This window comes from Elephas maximus, chromosome 16, assembly GCF_024166365.1.
Source record: "Elephas maximus indicus isolate mEleMax1 chromosome 16, mEleMax1 primary haplotype, whole genome shotgun sequence".
Classification (NCBI taxonomy): Eukaryota; Metazoa; Chordata; class Mammalia; order Proboscidea; family Elephantidae; genus Elephas; species Elephas maximus.
In genome coordinates this window covers 71874487-71890489 of record NC_064834.1, presented here as the reverse complement: position 1 = coordinate 71890489, position 16003 = coordinate 71874487, and the positions used below count along the sequence as shown (strand labels likewise).

The 16003-nt window shown below is 47.8% G+C and overlaps 1 protein-coding gene across 10 annotated transcripts in view; it reads left to right on the top strand.

Moving 5' to 3' along the window:
• FGFR2 (fibroblast growth factor receptor 2) overlaps window positions 1-16003 on the top strand; it is a 119187-nt gene that overhangs the window by 95618 nt on the left and 7566 nt on the right. For all 10 annotated transcript variants that reach the window (XM_049854697.1, XM_049854695.1, XM_049854703.1 and 7 more), the window contains 4 exons: window positions 2291-2401; window positions 3814-4004; window positions 12581-12703; window positions 14095-14165. In XM_049854697.1, coding sequence (XP_049710654.1) covers window positions 2291-2401; window positions 3814-4004; window positions 12581-12703; window positions 14095-14165 — 496 coding nt within the window. The remainder of the gene's footprint in view (window positions 1-2290; window positions 2402-3813; window positions 4005-12580; window positions 12704-14094; window positions 14166-16003) is intronic.

Below are 16003 nucleotides of genomic sequence, written 5' to 3'. Positions count from 1 at the left end.
CAGAACCTTCTGGAACATGTAAAACAGTTATCCTGAGATGTAGACGTCAGGTTGCTTTCATGGAAGTCTGAATGTTTCTGTATTAACCCTTCAATCCTGCTTCATACCCACATCCAAGAAACTTAAAGGACTTTTAACCATTAACTTATTCTTCCCTCGGTATTCTTTTACAAGAGGCGTTATAGGGAACGGTCACATCATAAATCCTGTTGTAGGAACCTCAGGAAAGGAGATCCCAGCCCTAAGCCACATTTTCCCACATACCCAGTAGAGAGATCTGTCTATGGGAGGTGGGGTACCTGACACATTGTAGGTACACTGTTCCTTTCCTCCGTGGGTTCTCCTGGGATAGTCATCTCTTCCGAAGAGAAGTAGATCTTTCAGCTACCAAGCTATGATATGTCCCAAGGAAAACTAGGATGTTTTGAGGTGGTCCCCATCTTGGAGTTTGATGGCGAGGAGAGAACTGTGCGCTCTCGCCCAGGTGCCTTGGTACGGCCACCACCGACAGAGGCAGCCCCCTGTGCCCACCCTGTGTGGCCTGGACCTTTCTTTTCTCTTCTCCCCTTGCCTTCGTACATGACAGTGTGGTGTGGGCTGTACCCGGTGGCTCTGTTGGGCAGCACCAGCCGGCAGGCCCTGGCCGCATACTAGGGTAGGTGCAAGGAGACCCCGCCTTTGCTTCTCTTTGAGCAGAACTTTTGATTTTCGTTTGGGGTGCTCAGATTGCAGAAAGGGGGATCTGGGAGTTATGCCTGTCCTGTGACGCCAAGACCGGCTTTCCCCTTTAGGACGTAGTAAGCCCTTAGCCTCAGAGCCCTGTGGCGTGTTGTTTTTTTTTTTTTTTTGCTGCTGAGAGCCTCAAGAGAGGAGGACATGTGGAGACGTGGATCCACCGGTGAGCCTCCCCCTGCGTGGCAGGAGGCTCATTGTCTAAGACCATCAGTGTAGGTTTTGTGAAGCTGAAAACACCTTTCTTTTCAACGTGGTTCCTGTTTGTGTCCCTGTTTCATTTTTTTTTAATATGCCCAGGTCTTTTCCGTGTTGAATTAGCTTGAAGAGGGGCATATGGGAAGAGTCTTGCCTTATTAGAAGCTAGCTGTGAGCCCATGGCGTTGGACGTAAGCCATTCCTGCTGGAAATGATAAAGAGAGGTTTATAAACTTTTTCTTAGGATGAGAATCGCAGCCCCTTTGAGAAGCCAGTGGAAACCATGGATCTCCGTCCCCTTCGAATGCACCTGTACGCACTCAGTTTGCGCACAGTCACAGGGTGGGCCCTGAGCCTATCTGTGAATGCTTACAGGGCCGAGCGGGTTCGGGGCAGGCAGGAACTCTTGGAGAAATTGGGTAGAGATTTGAGATGCTCCCATCTTGGTCCTTTTCTCTCCATGTTCTCGGTGTTGCTTTCAGGCACCGTGTGGGATGTGGTTTCCCAAGGCACTTCAGATATGCCAGAGAATAGGACCATTTTATGATAGGGGGAAGCATGCTCCCATTTGTGAAGTTTGCTGGAAAAGAACTGGCCTTAGCATCAGAGGGCTGGACCCCACTGACCCCAAATCAGCTGCTTGACATGGAGCGGCTCAGAGTCCTGTTGGACCTTTCTCCCTTCGCTGATAATTGATGGAGGTGAGGCTAGAAAATTGGGAAAGTCATTTCTGCTTCACACCGTTTTAACCAGGTTCTTAGCATCTAATAGCGGTGGCAAAAGGAGCCCTGATGGCATAATGGTTAAGTGCTCAGCTGCTGACCAAATGGTTGGCACTTTGAACTCACCAGCCGCTCCGCGGGAGAAAGATGTGGCAGTCTGCTTCTGTAAAGATTACAGCCTGGAAACCCCATGGGGCAGCTCTGCTCTGTCCTGTAGAGTCACTCTGAGTCGGAAATGACTCAATAACAGTGTTTTTTTTTTTTTTTTTTAAAGTGATGGGAGAGAAGCAGTGGTAGTTCACTGGTAGAATTCTTGCCTTCTACTCGGGAGACCTGGGTTCAGTTCCTGGCCAGTGCACCATAAGCACAGCCACCTGGAGCCTCACTAGAGGCTTGTGTTGCTGTCATGCTGAACAGATTTCAGTGGGGCTTCCAGACTAAGACAGACTAGGGAGAAAGGACTGGTGATCCAATTCCAAAAATCAGCCAGTGAAAACTGTGGATCACAGTGGTGGTCCATCCCCGCTGTGTGTGGGGTCGCCATGAGGCGGGGGTTGGCTCGACCGCAGCTGATAACAACAGTGATGGCCGATGAGCTCAAGGAAATGAACTGATTTTTAACTTCCTGATGTTTGCAGATGATGCCACAGAGAAAGACCTTTCTGATCTGGTGTCAGAGATGGAGATGATGAAGATGATTGGAAAACACAAAAACATCATCAATCTCCTGGGAGCCTGTACGCAGGATGGTGAGTAGGAGGGAGAAGTGCTTTCCTGCAAACACTCCGCGGTGTAATGTTAGAATCATTTTAGAAACTGTTGGGCTTTTGGAACCCGCGCCCGGGGCACCTCAAATGCTTGCTTACACTTCCTTTTAAATCCCCTGGGGAAGAGGTATCCAGCCACAAGCACAAAGGGGGCTGTGGGGGCTGGAGGAGTCTGGCGTTTCTAGGTCAGGACCACAAGTGTGGATTGGAAAAGGCCGTCCCCTGACCCGCCCTTTTGTTTTATATGTGCCGAGGGCGGTCTTCCAAATCAGACCCTATGTTTTGGTTGCAGGGGTCTTTCCTCCCTCCCTATGGGGGTAGAGGCATTGACATCTTGCTAAGGGCAAACGATGGCCAAGCTTCCAAGAGTAGGGTAAAAAGAGGGGACAGTGGTAGGAAGGAGCTTATTATCTTCCTTAGGGGAGAGAGACCCCAGCTTCTCTCATTGTTGTACTTACTGGCACTTTGAGAAACAATCCAATAGTCATTAATAAACTCCAAAATGCCTGTCTTTTACTTAGTAGCTTTTCGTTTTAGGCCTGTTATCGGGGCTGGCAAACTTTTTATGTAAAGGGCCAGAAAGTAAATATTTTAGGCTTTGCAGGCCAGACGGTCTTTGTCACAGCGACTGATCTCTGCTGATGTAGTGAGAAACCAGCCATAGGCAATCCATAAGTGAACGGGCCTGGCCGTGTTCCCAAAAAATGTATTTACAGTAACAGGCCGTGGGCCGGATTTGGCCTGTGGCTGTAGTTTGCCAGCCTCTTGTCTCTACCATGGAGAGCTGATTGCACATGTGTATAAGGAAACCTGTACAGGAGTGTTCACTGTGCACTGTTGTCTGTAGCCCCAAACTGCAAGCCGTGTAAGTGCCCGTGAGTAGGGGAATGGGTCAACCCAGTGTGGTGTGTTTATATAATAGAAACATCTGGATTTATTTTCTCAGCCTAACTGAGTTCTACAAGGATACTAGGTGGGTAAAAAGTGTTACAGAGCTGTATCTCATTCACTTATGTGATTAAAAAGAATACATGTCTGGGTGTAAAAATATTTAAAATGAATTGGAAGGACATACTGGTGGGATCCAATTTATGATGGCAGCTGCTTTTGAGGAGGGTACTGGTGAGAGTGTGGGAATGGTGGTGAAAGACCATGCCAACTGTATCTTTGCTTTATTTTTTGAAGACTTTTGAGGCTGTCATGATGAAGTGTTGATTATCATTTGGGGAGCTTACAATGCGAGTATTCTAAGTTTGTGTGCTTCTCCACATGTTAAATATTTAGAAGAACCAAACAAAGAGTACTGGGCTATAATAACTAAGAATCACTTGCTGAGCTGCCCATGGGCAGATCCTGGGTTCCCTGCCTTAGGGAGCTGTCTTCTCCATCGACAGGCCCACTCTTTGTCATAGTGGAGTACGCCTCGAAGGGTAACCTCCGCGAGTACCTGCGTGCCCGCAGGCCCCCTGGGATGGAGTACTCCTACGACATCAACCGCGTTCCTGAGGAACAGATGACCTTCAAGGACTTGGTGTCGTGCACATACCAGCTGGCCAGAGGCATGGAGTACTTGGCTTCCCAAAAAGTGAGTCCTTCACATTCGACTTGGCTGGGTGTGATCCAGCTAAAAATGTCTTTGAAGAATGTAGGCAGTTGGGATGTGCTTATTCACTGAATCAAGCCCTCACATGTCTTGTACAACCTGGAAAATATTTGTTGCATTATTCACGTTAGGGTTTAATGAACTCCTTAAAAGCCAAACAGCCTCGTAACCTATAGCAGCACTTCAGACGTGGGCAGAAAAGATGACTCTTCCCTGAGAACAGGGCCGGGTGTGGCCCTCCTCCAACTCGGCTCTCCGGAGGTGGAGAACCATGGGTTTAGGTGGCATGCCGTCTAACTCTGATGGTTTTCTGGCATCATTTGTGTTGAGGCTATGAAGGTTTTGGCCACAGACATTGGGTCTTGTGTTTAGGGTTTTGAGTTTGAAATGGCGTTCTGTATTCTAAGACTGAAGATGATGTGAAGGAAAATTTTAGAACATTGAGTCCTGAGTACTAGGGTTTATTTCGTCTGATTCAGTGGGTGACCCTCCACGGTTAGAAGTCAGCCAGGTCCCCTGAGGTGAATCGCAGGCATTCCAAGCTTGTCTCTTACAGTGGAACTTCAAACATGTGAGGTATTCTGAAAGCAGTTAGACAGGTGTCCAGATGTCCTCCGGGGCGTTGAGAACCAAAGACACCCTCTCTCAGCCCCATTCTGGGAGAGGGAGGTACAGAAGTCTCTCCTTAGGCAGAGGCAAGGTCAGCTCGTCTGTACCTGGACACCTGGATACAGTGGCAGGAATTTCTCAGGTCCCTGAAAAGGTGAGAGCCCTGGGGGGAGGGGGCGTAGCCTCTCCCACCCGGGGACCTCTGCTGCCTGAATCTGGGACAGGGTTACAGACTCAGGTCCCCACAGGGGCCCTGGCAGAAGGAGCCAGGCAGCCCCATCAGACCCCGCTGAGTGGAGGATTCGCGGGCAGCACAGTGCCTATGGCCACGCAGAAACCGAGCCCCGAGTCACGACATTTTCTGTTCTATTTTTTTCCCAAGAGAGTCTGAAGTTTAAGACTTTTTCACGTGGTGTATACTTATCATGAAATATTACTCAGTTTTAAATAGAAATGAAATTCTGGTATATGCTCTGATATGGATGAACCTGAAAACACTATGCTGAGTGACGTAAGTCAGACACAAAAGGACAAATATTGTATGATCCCATTTAGATGGACTACCTAGAATAGGCAAGTGCATAGAGACCAAGGTTTGTTAGTGGTTACCTGGGTGGGAGGGAGAGGGGAGCAGGAGTCATTGCCGAACAGGCAAAAAGTTTCTGTTTGGGGTGATGAAAAGCTCTTGGAAATGGAGGGCGGTGATGGGAAAACAAAACAAAAGACTTTGTCGGATTTTCTTGTAACATCTCCCGCTTTATAGATTTTGGAAACTAATTAAAAACCAGTTTTGAGTTGCGTGGTTGTGTGTGCCTGTGCGCACGTACACAGTGGGGTTTGCCAATCAACAACGCCTTAATCACGAGGCAACGATGAGACAGATCCTGCATGTGACATGCTCTACAAGACATTGCTTCAGAATATCAGTGTCATGAATGACAAAAGATGGTGGGGAGATCGTTTCAGATTAAAGGGGACTAAAGAGAACCTGAGGAGCCCTTGGTAGCACAGCAGTTAAAGCGCTTGGCTGCTATCTGAAAGGGCAGCGGTTCAAACCCACCAGCTGCTCCACAGGACAAAGCTGTGGCAGCCTGCTCCCGTCAAGACTTAAACAGCCTTGGAAACCTTATGGGGCAGCTCTACTCTGTCCTCTAGGGTTGCTATGAGTCGGAATTGACTTGACAGTTATGGGTTTTTTTGGTTTAAAGAGAACCTGGGAACTGAATGTAACGTTTGACCCTGGATGGGGTCCCGGATAGGGCCAGACTGTGGAGGGCAGCCTTTATAAACATTTATGAACAATTAAAACTTGATTATGCACTGTAGATTAGATAATATTACTGTGTCATTGTTAACTTTGGGGGCTGGTGGTCATGGGATGGTGTTAAGGTGAGAAACACGTGCTGAAGTGTTTCGTGAATTATTAGTGATATCTGTGGCTTGCTTTCAGATGGTTCAGCCCTAAGACGTATGGAAGGGGGGTGTGGGTGTGGAGAGAGAGCACGCATAAAAAGTAAATCTGACAGACATGGCTATCTAGTACACTGTTTCACCTTTTCTGTAGCTTTAGAATGTTCCTAAAGCAAGAGCTGGTAGCAGTCTATCTGTAGGCTGCTCGTTTTGAGCCTCTGGTCATGGCCACTCCATGCTTTTCCTCTGTGGGAGAGGGGAAGGATTTTTTATGCCCAGGAGAGTATTGTTAAACCAGTTGTAGTCACGTTGACTCTGACTCATGGTGACTCCATGTGTGTCAGAGCAGAGCTGTGCTCCATAGGGTTTCCAGTGACTTGAATTTTCGGAAGTGGATTGCCAGGCCTTTCTTCCGAGGTGCCTCTGGGTGGACGTGAACCTCCAACCTTTAGGTTAGCAGCTGAGCACGTTCACTGCACCACCCAGGGCGTTGCTACTAATACAAAGGTAGTGGGAGGGCTAGCTTGGCTCTTTTATTCATTCCTTCAACAAATACTCCCTGAGCACCTCTGATGTCTCAGGCCCTCAGTTGGGCAGGCACTGAGGTGAGACGGACAAATGGACATAGAGTCCTCGACCTCTTGGGGCAGGAACCACGGGGCGACAGTAGGAGGGATTGACAGTGCATGTGGAATAAGGAATCAGTGTTATTTGGACACAGATAATGGTGATGGTCGCACAGCTTGGTGTGTGTAGTCAGTGTCACTGGATTGTACACATAAAAATGGTTGAAACAGCAAGTGTTATATATATTTTACCACCATTAAAAAAAACATGTAAGTAGAGAAAGGCACTGTGGAGGAAACCAGTGGTACATTATTGGGGATAGTGGGGGAACTCGGGTGGTCAGGGGAGGGGCACTCGGGTGGTCAGGGAGGGGCACTCGGGTGGTCAGGGCAGAGGGGTACAGTGTGTGTAGAGTCTAGGGAGGGAAATGGTGCAGAGAGAGAAGAGCATGAGGAATGGCTGGAGATGAGGCAGAGACCTGGTTATGCTGGCCCATCAAGACCCAGGCAGGGAGTGTGGATGTTGCTCTTGGTGCCGCTTGTTCAACAGATTGGAAGCGAGTGAGTCCATGAGAAAGGGGATGTAATTTGGACCAGAATTATTGTGCAGAAGATGTGGAAAAACAGATTGCTTTGGGATATATGTTTATATTAGGACAGGTAGTGGATTGACCAGGTATTGGGCGTTGGGGGGAGAAAGATCAAAAATGACTCCTGGATTTCCATCTTGAGAAAGTAGCTGGTGGCACCGTTTCCCAAATGAGGGCGACTGGGGGAGAAATAGGCCTTGGTGGGAAATCAAGAGCTCATCTTGTACATGTCTTTACAGAGATCATCAAGGTGAGACATCAGCCAGGAAGTTGGAGCTACAGGCTGAAGCTCAGCCCTGAGGTCTGGGCGGAGTTAGTTTGTAGCCAGCAAAAGAAGGGGTAATTTAAAGTCACGGGATGGATGAGGCCACCTGGGCAGACTGAGAGGGAGGATGGAAGCTTGGAGTCAAAACCAAGAAACTTCAGAATCTAGAGATTGGCTGGAAGTGCAGGCGATAGAGGCGTGGACTTTGGGTCTGGCACATGGGGGCCTGGCGGGTCTCACTGTCCACTGCCAGCCCTGGGCACTCAGGGATCTTCCGCATTTTGGAGCTGCTGGGTCCAGTGAAAGAGAACTAAGAGTCCAATGAACTCCATGGAATGGACGAAATGTCCTTTTAGCATTCCAGAATGGACGTACCCTTATTGATGGCGTTGTGATAATAGTGATTATTGTTGTTATTAATCACTACCCCTTTTTGGGAGCCCTGGTGTTGCAGTGGTTAAGAGTTCTGCTAACCAGAAGGTTGGCAGTTCGAATCTACCAGCTGCTCCTTGGAAACCCTATGGGGGCAGTTCTACTCTGTCCTATGAGGTCGCTATGAGTAGGGATCACCTTGACGGCAGCAGGTACGGGTACGGTACCCCTTTTTGAGTGCTGGGCACTGTGGCAAGCATTTTACATCCAGTATCTTACAATGTCCCTCAGAACAACTCTGGAATAGGTGTGGCTGGAATCCCCATTTCATGGATAAGGATGCTGAGGACTGTGAGGAGGTGACAGGAAAGATTGGAGCCCAGGCTTGTCGGAATCACTGTCCTCATTTCCAGTATGGGGACACGCAGGTTCACGGAGCAAAGGGGCTGGTCCTATGCGCAGGCCTCCAGGGCTCTCCACCAAACTGCGCCCCATTCTCCTGCCCTCAGTTTCCCATGTAAGTGTGTGGGGTGCAGACAAGCGAAGAAACCCTGGGATGTACACAGAAATGCAGTTAGATGACGGCATTGGTGAGCCTCCATCTACTTGTAAAAGCTTTGCTATTTTTAGCTCAAAACTGCACTAAGTTTCTTTTTTAGCCAAATCCCAAACGCAGTTAAACCCCTAGGTGTTAGACCTGAGCCGTTTTTTTTCTTTTTTTAATTTTTCTTTATTAAGGGGGCACGATCAGCCCTACCTGTCTCTTAGGGGAGGGCCAATGAGATGGGTGTGTGCCAAAGGCCTTTATTACTACTTAATGCAGCGTGGGAGCCCTGGTGGCACAGTGGTTAAAAGCTTGGCTGCCAACCAAAAGGTCAGCAGTTCAAATCTACCAGCCACTCTTCCGAAACCCTATGGGGCAGTTTTGCTCTTTCCCATAGGGTTGCTATGAGTTGGAATTGACTAGATGGAAATAGGTTTAATGCATTGTGGGGTCATTACTGCTACTTTGCATAACAGCCCAGGATGAAAGGAAGGAAAGAGTGTGTCCTTAGGACATTTCATGATTCAAAGGCCACCTGGAAATAAGGACCTGGAGCAGGTTTAAACCGGTAGTAGATGAAGATCTTAAGAATGCTCTCCTTGGGAGGAGCCGGCTTCCAAAAATGGAAGGCTTGCTCACGAAGATGGAAAATGAAGTGAAGAAGCAGGGAAAGGGTCAGGTCCCTTTTATCCTGGCCTATCTTTTTTTTTTTAATCCCCACCAGACCCCCACAATGGGTAGCAGTGAGCTTGCTGCAGACCTGCCTCCTGGAAGGAAAGGGCAGAGGGCTGTCGAGTGGGCTGATTGCTGATGTATTGTAATTATGAATTCAGTTCAGTAAACGTGTATGAGTCAGGCTCTGTGCCAAGTGCTGGAAATATAGAGATGAACATGTAGTACCTGCCCACAAGCTGCTCTCAGGTGCATGGGGGCAACAGACAAGTGAAGAGACCCTGAGATGCACCCAGTGACACAGTTAGGTTATGGCATACGTGAGCCTCATGTGTACTTGTGAAAGCTTTGCTAGCTTTAGCTCAAAACTTCCTAAGTTTCTTTTTTAACCAAATCCCAAAAGTTAAACCTCCTAGGTGTTAGCCTTGAACAGTTTTTTTTCTTTAAAGCAAGCCTCATCTTCCCCATCTGTAAAATGGGTGCAATATTACCCACCTCATAAAGTTGCCATGGGAATTAAATGTGATCAGGTATGCGAAGGTGTCCAGCACAATGTCTGGGTCATCGGGCTTTTAGTCCTTAGAGACCCAATGCCTTCAGCTAGTTGAAAAATGGAATTGCAAACAGTCCCAGGGTCCTAATAGTGTAAAATTGTCAGTCCTCTGTGCTGGGGAACAACTCTTGATTTCTGCAGATGATAGGAATTTGGCTTGGCTTGAATTGCTTTCTTTTTCTCGGGTGGTGGCTCCAAGTCTTTTCTTGTTCAGCCTGGGAAGTGGGCTGTGGTGTTTCCTAGCACCCTGAGAGGAGGGGGTTTGTGCTGGACTCGGGCTCTGGCCGAGAAGATGGTGGAGGTGACGTCGATGGCGTCTGTCCGTTGGTCCCTGATGTGTGGTCGGAGCCGAGTGCATGGGAAGCCAGAATGTCCTGACCACACAGCTTGCCAGACACACAGGGCTGGAGTCTGCAGGGAGCACATCACCAGGAGAGCTTGGCCCAGGGCTTGGAAGTTCAATTTGAAGAGGCCTCCAAAAGCGGGAACAGGGCTCCAGCCCCCTCCAGATCCGGCCGCCGGAGATCGCAGGGAACAGCCAGCTTCTGGGAGCAGTTCTCACATTCCCCGCTTCCTGTCTGGCCAGAAACGGGCACATTTGTGTGGTTTTCCTCTTTCCCATTTCTATCTTAGCCAGTCCAGAGGGGCACGGAAGCAAACAGAGGGAAACAAGAAATGGTCAGGAGATGGGAGGCTGGAATGAAACTATTTCTCTTTTATACTGCAGAGATAGTTTGGCTTGCTCCTTTCTGGAATTGACTTTTCCAGTGTCCATCAGAGCCCAGCCCCGTTTCAGCTTCACCAGGTGGATTGATAGCACGCTATCCTCCATATAATAGTTAACCTTCGCCAATGACCTGTGTACAAGCGTTTTTTGGGGATGTTTATTTGCTTCTTTATATCTTACCTCTTCCAAAAATAGGGGGCGATGATTTTGGATCCAAGTTAACATGTATCATGATGAAATCTTGTTATATTAACAATACAGTGAAAACACTTCTAACAGTTTACAAAAGCACATTATTTGTAGAAAAGAAAAAAATAGCTGGTACAATAACTTGACCTTTTGAAGGCCATAGAATGAGTAGCAAGGCTGTAAGTCAGCTGCCCTGTAGCAGGTACGTCAGCCCCTATGCAGATGTTGAGTGGGCACCCAGAGGTTGACCCCTTTGTGTGGGTCAGGTGCTGCCCTAGAACTAGGCTGAGATTGTGGACACACTCATAGTCGAATTAGCCATGATGTAAGCCAGGAAAGGACACCATCAGTTCTTCCAGACATACAATTTGTGGGAAGCATGGAAGATGAAATGGGCCGAGCTTAGAAGCATGGAGATCTGGTAGGCAGGCAATGTGGCCACGTGTGGGGACGAGGAGGGGTCTGGGTGGTGATGAGGGTCTGCACTGTGGAATTAGCAGTGGGAAGGGAGTAAGGTGGACAAAGTGGAGAGGCACTTTGGAGTTGTAACCAACAGGACTTGAAAGGAATGAGTAGAGAATTCCAACTGTGTATCTCCCTAATTAAAGAGCCAAAGGGGAGAATTCGGGGAGTAACCAACCATTTGCCATCCAGTCGATTCTCTTATAAGGAAAAAAAAATTTTTTTTTTTTCCCTTAGTAACCCCATATATATCAGAGTTGAACTGTGCTCCATAGGGTTTTCAGTGTCTGATTTTTTGGAAGTAGATTGCCAGCCCTTTCTTCTGAGGTACCCCCAGGTGGACTTGAACTGCCAGCCTTTCAGTTAACCATTTGTACTATTGAGGGACTCCAATGAAGAGAGACGAAGAGAAGAATTAGGGGAATTGGGACCTTGAATTTGGGGCTTTAAGGGGACATGTCCCATCAAGAACGTGGATCTGGGGAGAGAGGCCAGGGTGGACATGTGAACTTGCAGATCTTTTGTGTTTTGGAGAGTTGGAGCCATGAGAATATGGAAACGTAGACAATTAAGGGAATGCTGCTTCTGTTTTAAGGAACAGAGGGTGAGAGGAACCAGCAAAAGGCTGAGGGGTAAAGAGAGAGTGAGCCAAAAGAGTTGGGATGGGTTAGAACTCAACACAAAGATGGTTTTCAAAAATGAGGAAGAAAATCAGCAGTGTCCCAGAAGCTGCAGAGAGGAAAAAATGAGTGTTTAGAAGACACCGCCGGGGCCTGACAGTTAAGAGGTTCTTCATAAACTTTGTTTGGCGTCCCTGTGTGGTGCGAATGGTTAATGCGCTTGGCTGCTAATGGCAAGGTTGGAGGTTTGAGTCCACCCAGAGGCACCTCAGAAGAAAGGCCTGGTGATCTACGTCTGAAAAATCAGTCCTTGAAAATCTTACGAGGCACAGTTTTACTCGGACACACAGTTCTACTCTGCTCTGGTCGCCATGAGTCGTAATTGACTTGACGGCCGCTGGTTGGTTTCATAAACTTTCTAAGAGAGGCAGGGTAGGAAATAGAGTATTTGAGGAGTAGGTCCAGGATGTGAAGAAGAAGGGACAGCTGGGTTGAACCAACTATTCAAAAGTTGAGGGGAAGAGAGCAGGTGTTGAGATCAAAGATTTTAGGGTAGTCTAATGCCATTTGGGTGTGCAGCAGAGGGAGACACCAGTATTGTTGGGTCGCTCTGTGGATGAAAGGGGACACACTGATTCTGTCCACCTTTGCTCTTTGAGGAAACCCTGGTAGCATAGTGGTTAAGTGCTGAGGCTGCTAGCCAAAAGGTCGGCAGTTCGAATCCACCAGGCGCTCCTTAGAAACTCTGTGGGACAGTTCTCTGTCCTATAGGGTTGCTATGAGTCGGAATCTACTCGACGGCAGCGAGTTTGGCTTTTTTGGTGTTTGAAATGATGGGGGCCTCTATTTTGGAAACGAAACACCCGTTTTTGACTTAGGATGCGTTTTCTATCTGCAGTATAAGATAGGAGTGCATTTCCTATTTATTCACGGAGCTTTTTGAAACGGGTTCTTTCTTTCCTGTCTTTCTTGATTTCAGTGTATTCATCGAGACTTAGCAGCCAGAAATGTTTTGGTAACAGAAAACAATGTGATGAAAATAGCAGACTTCGGACTGGCCAGAGACATCAACAATATAGACTACTACAAAAAGACCACGAATGTAAGTCTATGGTGGGAGTGTGGTGAGGGGGCGGGCAGAGCGTTCCGGATAAAAGATTGTAGATTTTCAGAGCTGGAAGGTACTGACAAGGCTGCATGGCTCCGCCCTTTATTTTTATTCTTTTGCTTACTCTTTGTCACCTTCTCAACAAGCAGTCTTAGCCTGTATTTTGTGATTACTTGCCATCGAGTTGGCGCCTACTCGTGGTGACCTTATGCATAACAGCTAAGTGTTGCCCAGTCCTGCGCCATCTTCACGGTTATGTGTTTGAGTCTACTCTTGTGGCCGTTGTAGAGTGCCTCTCACCCCAGGGGCTTATCTTCCAGCGCTACGCGGACAATACGCTCTCGTGATCCGTAAGGCTTTCATTGGCTGATTTTTAGAAGTAGATGTCACCAGGCCTTTCTTTCTAATCTGTCTTAGTCTGGAAGCTCCAATGAAACCTGTCCACCATGGATGACCCTGCTGGTATTTGCAATACTGGTGGCATAGCTTCCAGCATCACAGCAACACACAAGCCACCACGGTACAACAATCTGACAGACGCGTGGTGCGGGCTGTGTTTAGGGTACTGTTAATAAAGGTGAAACGTTCTTGTATATGTAATAGTCAGCAGTCTCTGCTTTTCATAAGGCCCTTCATTGATGACTTTTATGGCAAGTGCTGGGAAGCTGGTCAGGGTGTGTCTGTGTGCGGCAGAGATATGACAACAAGAAACCAAGGCAATGGCATGTCATTAATGTGCCCGAATCTGCGCACATCACTCTGTAGTCCTCTCTTGAAGGACCAGTAAAAACCAGTAGAGTCACAATTCTTAAAATAATCAGGCCTCAACCCTGTTGTGGAAGGAGCCCTGGTGGCACAGTGGTTAAGCACTCAGCTGCTAACCAAAAGGTCAGCGATTTGAACCCACCAGCTGCTCCACAGGAGAAAAATGTGACAGTCTGCTTCCATAAAGATTACAGCCTGGAAAACCCTATGGGGCAGTTCTGCTTTGTCCTGTAGGGTCACTGTTAGTCAGAATTGACTTGACAGCACTGGGTAATTATGAGTGAAAAGAGCCTTGGTTGTGCAATGGTTAAGTGCTTGGCTGCTAACCAAAAGGTTGGCGGTTCAAACCCTCCAGTTGCTCCATAGGGGAAAGACGTGGCAGTCTGCTCCTGTAAAGATTACGGCCTTGGCAGCCCTGTGGGACAGTTCTATCCTGTCCCATGGGATCACTATGATTTAGAGCCCACTCGACAGCAGCGGGTTTAGGGGACCTTATTTCTGCCCTGTTGAAGGACCAGTGAAAACGATTAGAGTGGCAACTGTAAAAATAACCCTGTTGTACCTGCTAAATAAACTCGTTTTTAATCTCTTGGTTTTCACGTGTTCTTCCACGTTTGCAGGGGCGACTTCCAGTCAAGTGGATGGCCCCTGAAGCCCTCTTTGATAGAGTCTACACCCATCAGAGCGATGTGTAAGTGACTCCCTTTTTCTCTGGTTTCTTCATCGGGTGGAGCTGCAAAAATCTTGTACATTCTCGTCCTTCCTTCAGCCTTCGCTGCCTGCCGCATCTCACGCATTCATAGAGGGTGCGGGAGCCAGCCTTAGAAAGGACGGGTTTTATGGTAGGCTGGCAACCAATGCTCTGTTACTAATTTGCCTGGCTTCAAAGCACAGGGGAGGTGGGACCACTAACCTCCTTCTGCCAGAGTGGAAGTGTCCACTCCCCCCGCGCCCCCACAAACTCATTCAAGGATGTGCAGCTACGAAGCTGCTATCTAACTTACCAAGCTGTAGGCATGCTCTTCACTGCCTTAAAGAAGTAACCCCAAAATGTTTCCTACTTGATAGTGGTTTGTTTTGTTCCCCTCTCCAGCCTGGGCTTGTTCTTAGAGGGCAGAGTCGGGTGAAACATGGTCAGCTTAGGTGACTTCCATGGGGCCAGCTCGCTGTGGTTCACATTCTGGTCTTGCTCAGCGCCCTTGGTAACATCAGAGAAATCCAGCACAAATAAAGAATGTTTCTCTCATGGTGTACTGATGCTTTAGAAGTTTAGACTTGGAAATTCAATTGAAAGATGTTACCATTGGGGAAAGCCAGACGAAAGGTACCTGGTACCTCTCTATATTGTTTTTGCAATTTCCTATGAGTCTGTAATTATTGCAAAACAGAAAGCTTTAAAGAAAAAGTAAAAAAAAAAAATTGAGGATCACAATAGAGAGTCCCAGACAGAGCAGGAGAAAAATGCAGAACAAAATTCAAATTTACGAAAAAAACAGACCAGACTTACTGGTCTGGCAGAGACTGGAGGAACCCCCGAGACTATGGTCCCCTGACACCCTGCTAACTCAGAACTGAAGCCGCTCCTGAAGTCCAGCTTTCAGCCAAAGTTCAGACAGTCCTGTAAAACAAACAGTAATACACGCGAGGAACGTGTTTCTTAGTTCAAACAAGTATTTGACACCAAATGGCCAACACCTGCCCAAAAGCAAAGATGAGAAGGCAGGAAGGGACAGGAAAACTGGACGAATGGACACGGAGAACCCAGGGTGGGGAGGAAAAGGGGGAGAGTGCTGACACATTGTGGGGAATGCAACCAGGGTCACAAAGCAATTTGAGTATAAATTTTTGAATGAAAAACCAATTTGCACTGTAAACTTTCACCTAAAACACAATAAAAAGGAAGAAAAAATCGGTTGAGTCATTTTTTATTCAGTAGGCACAGATTCCATGCTAGCAAGTGGGTGCTCTCAAAGCCCAAGGAGGAAGGCAGTGTGATTCTCATGTTTGCAGTGAGTAAACTGAGGCACAGAGGCTGTTTCTGCCTGTATCCTGCTGCCTCTTCTGCTCTGCAGAAAACTGGGGGACACTTTCATTCTGTCCCCCAGAATGTTGTGGGGTGCCATCAAGTCAATTTTTGACTGTTAGCGATCTCATGTAAGTGTCGAACTGCCTCATTGGGTTTCCTCAGCTGTAGTCTCTATGGGAGCAGATCTCCAGGTCTTTCTGCAGAGCTCCTGGATGGGTTTGAATCACCCGCCTTTTGATTAGCAGCCATACACTTCACTGTTGCACCACTGGGGCTCCTTAATAAACAGTGTGTGTTTCCATGGCTACAGCACATGGGTGCCTTCAGAGTTCTCTGCCTGATTCTCCTGGGGGTGTGACTCTCCTGAACCAGGCTCAGGATGTTCCGGGGGGACTCTCTGAAAGGACCAGTGTAAATGCTGCCCAGTGAGACCTTTTTAGTTTCTGGTGAATGAAACCCATCTGCCTGGGGGCACCAATTCTTCCATCCTCATCCCAGCCCTC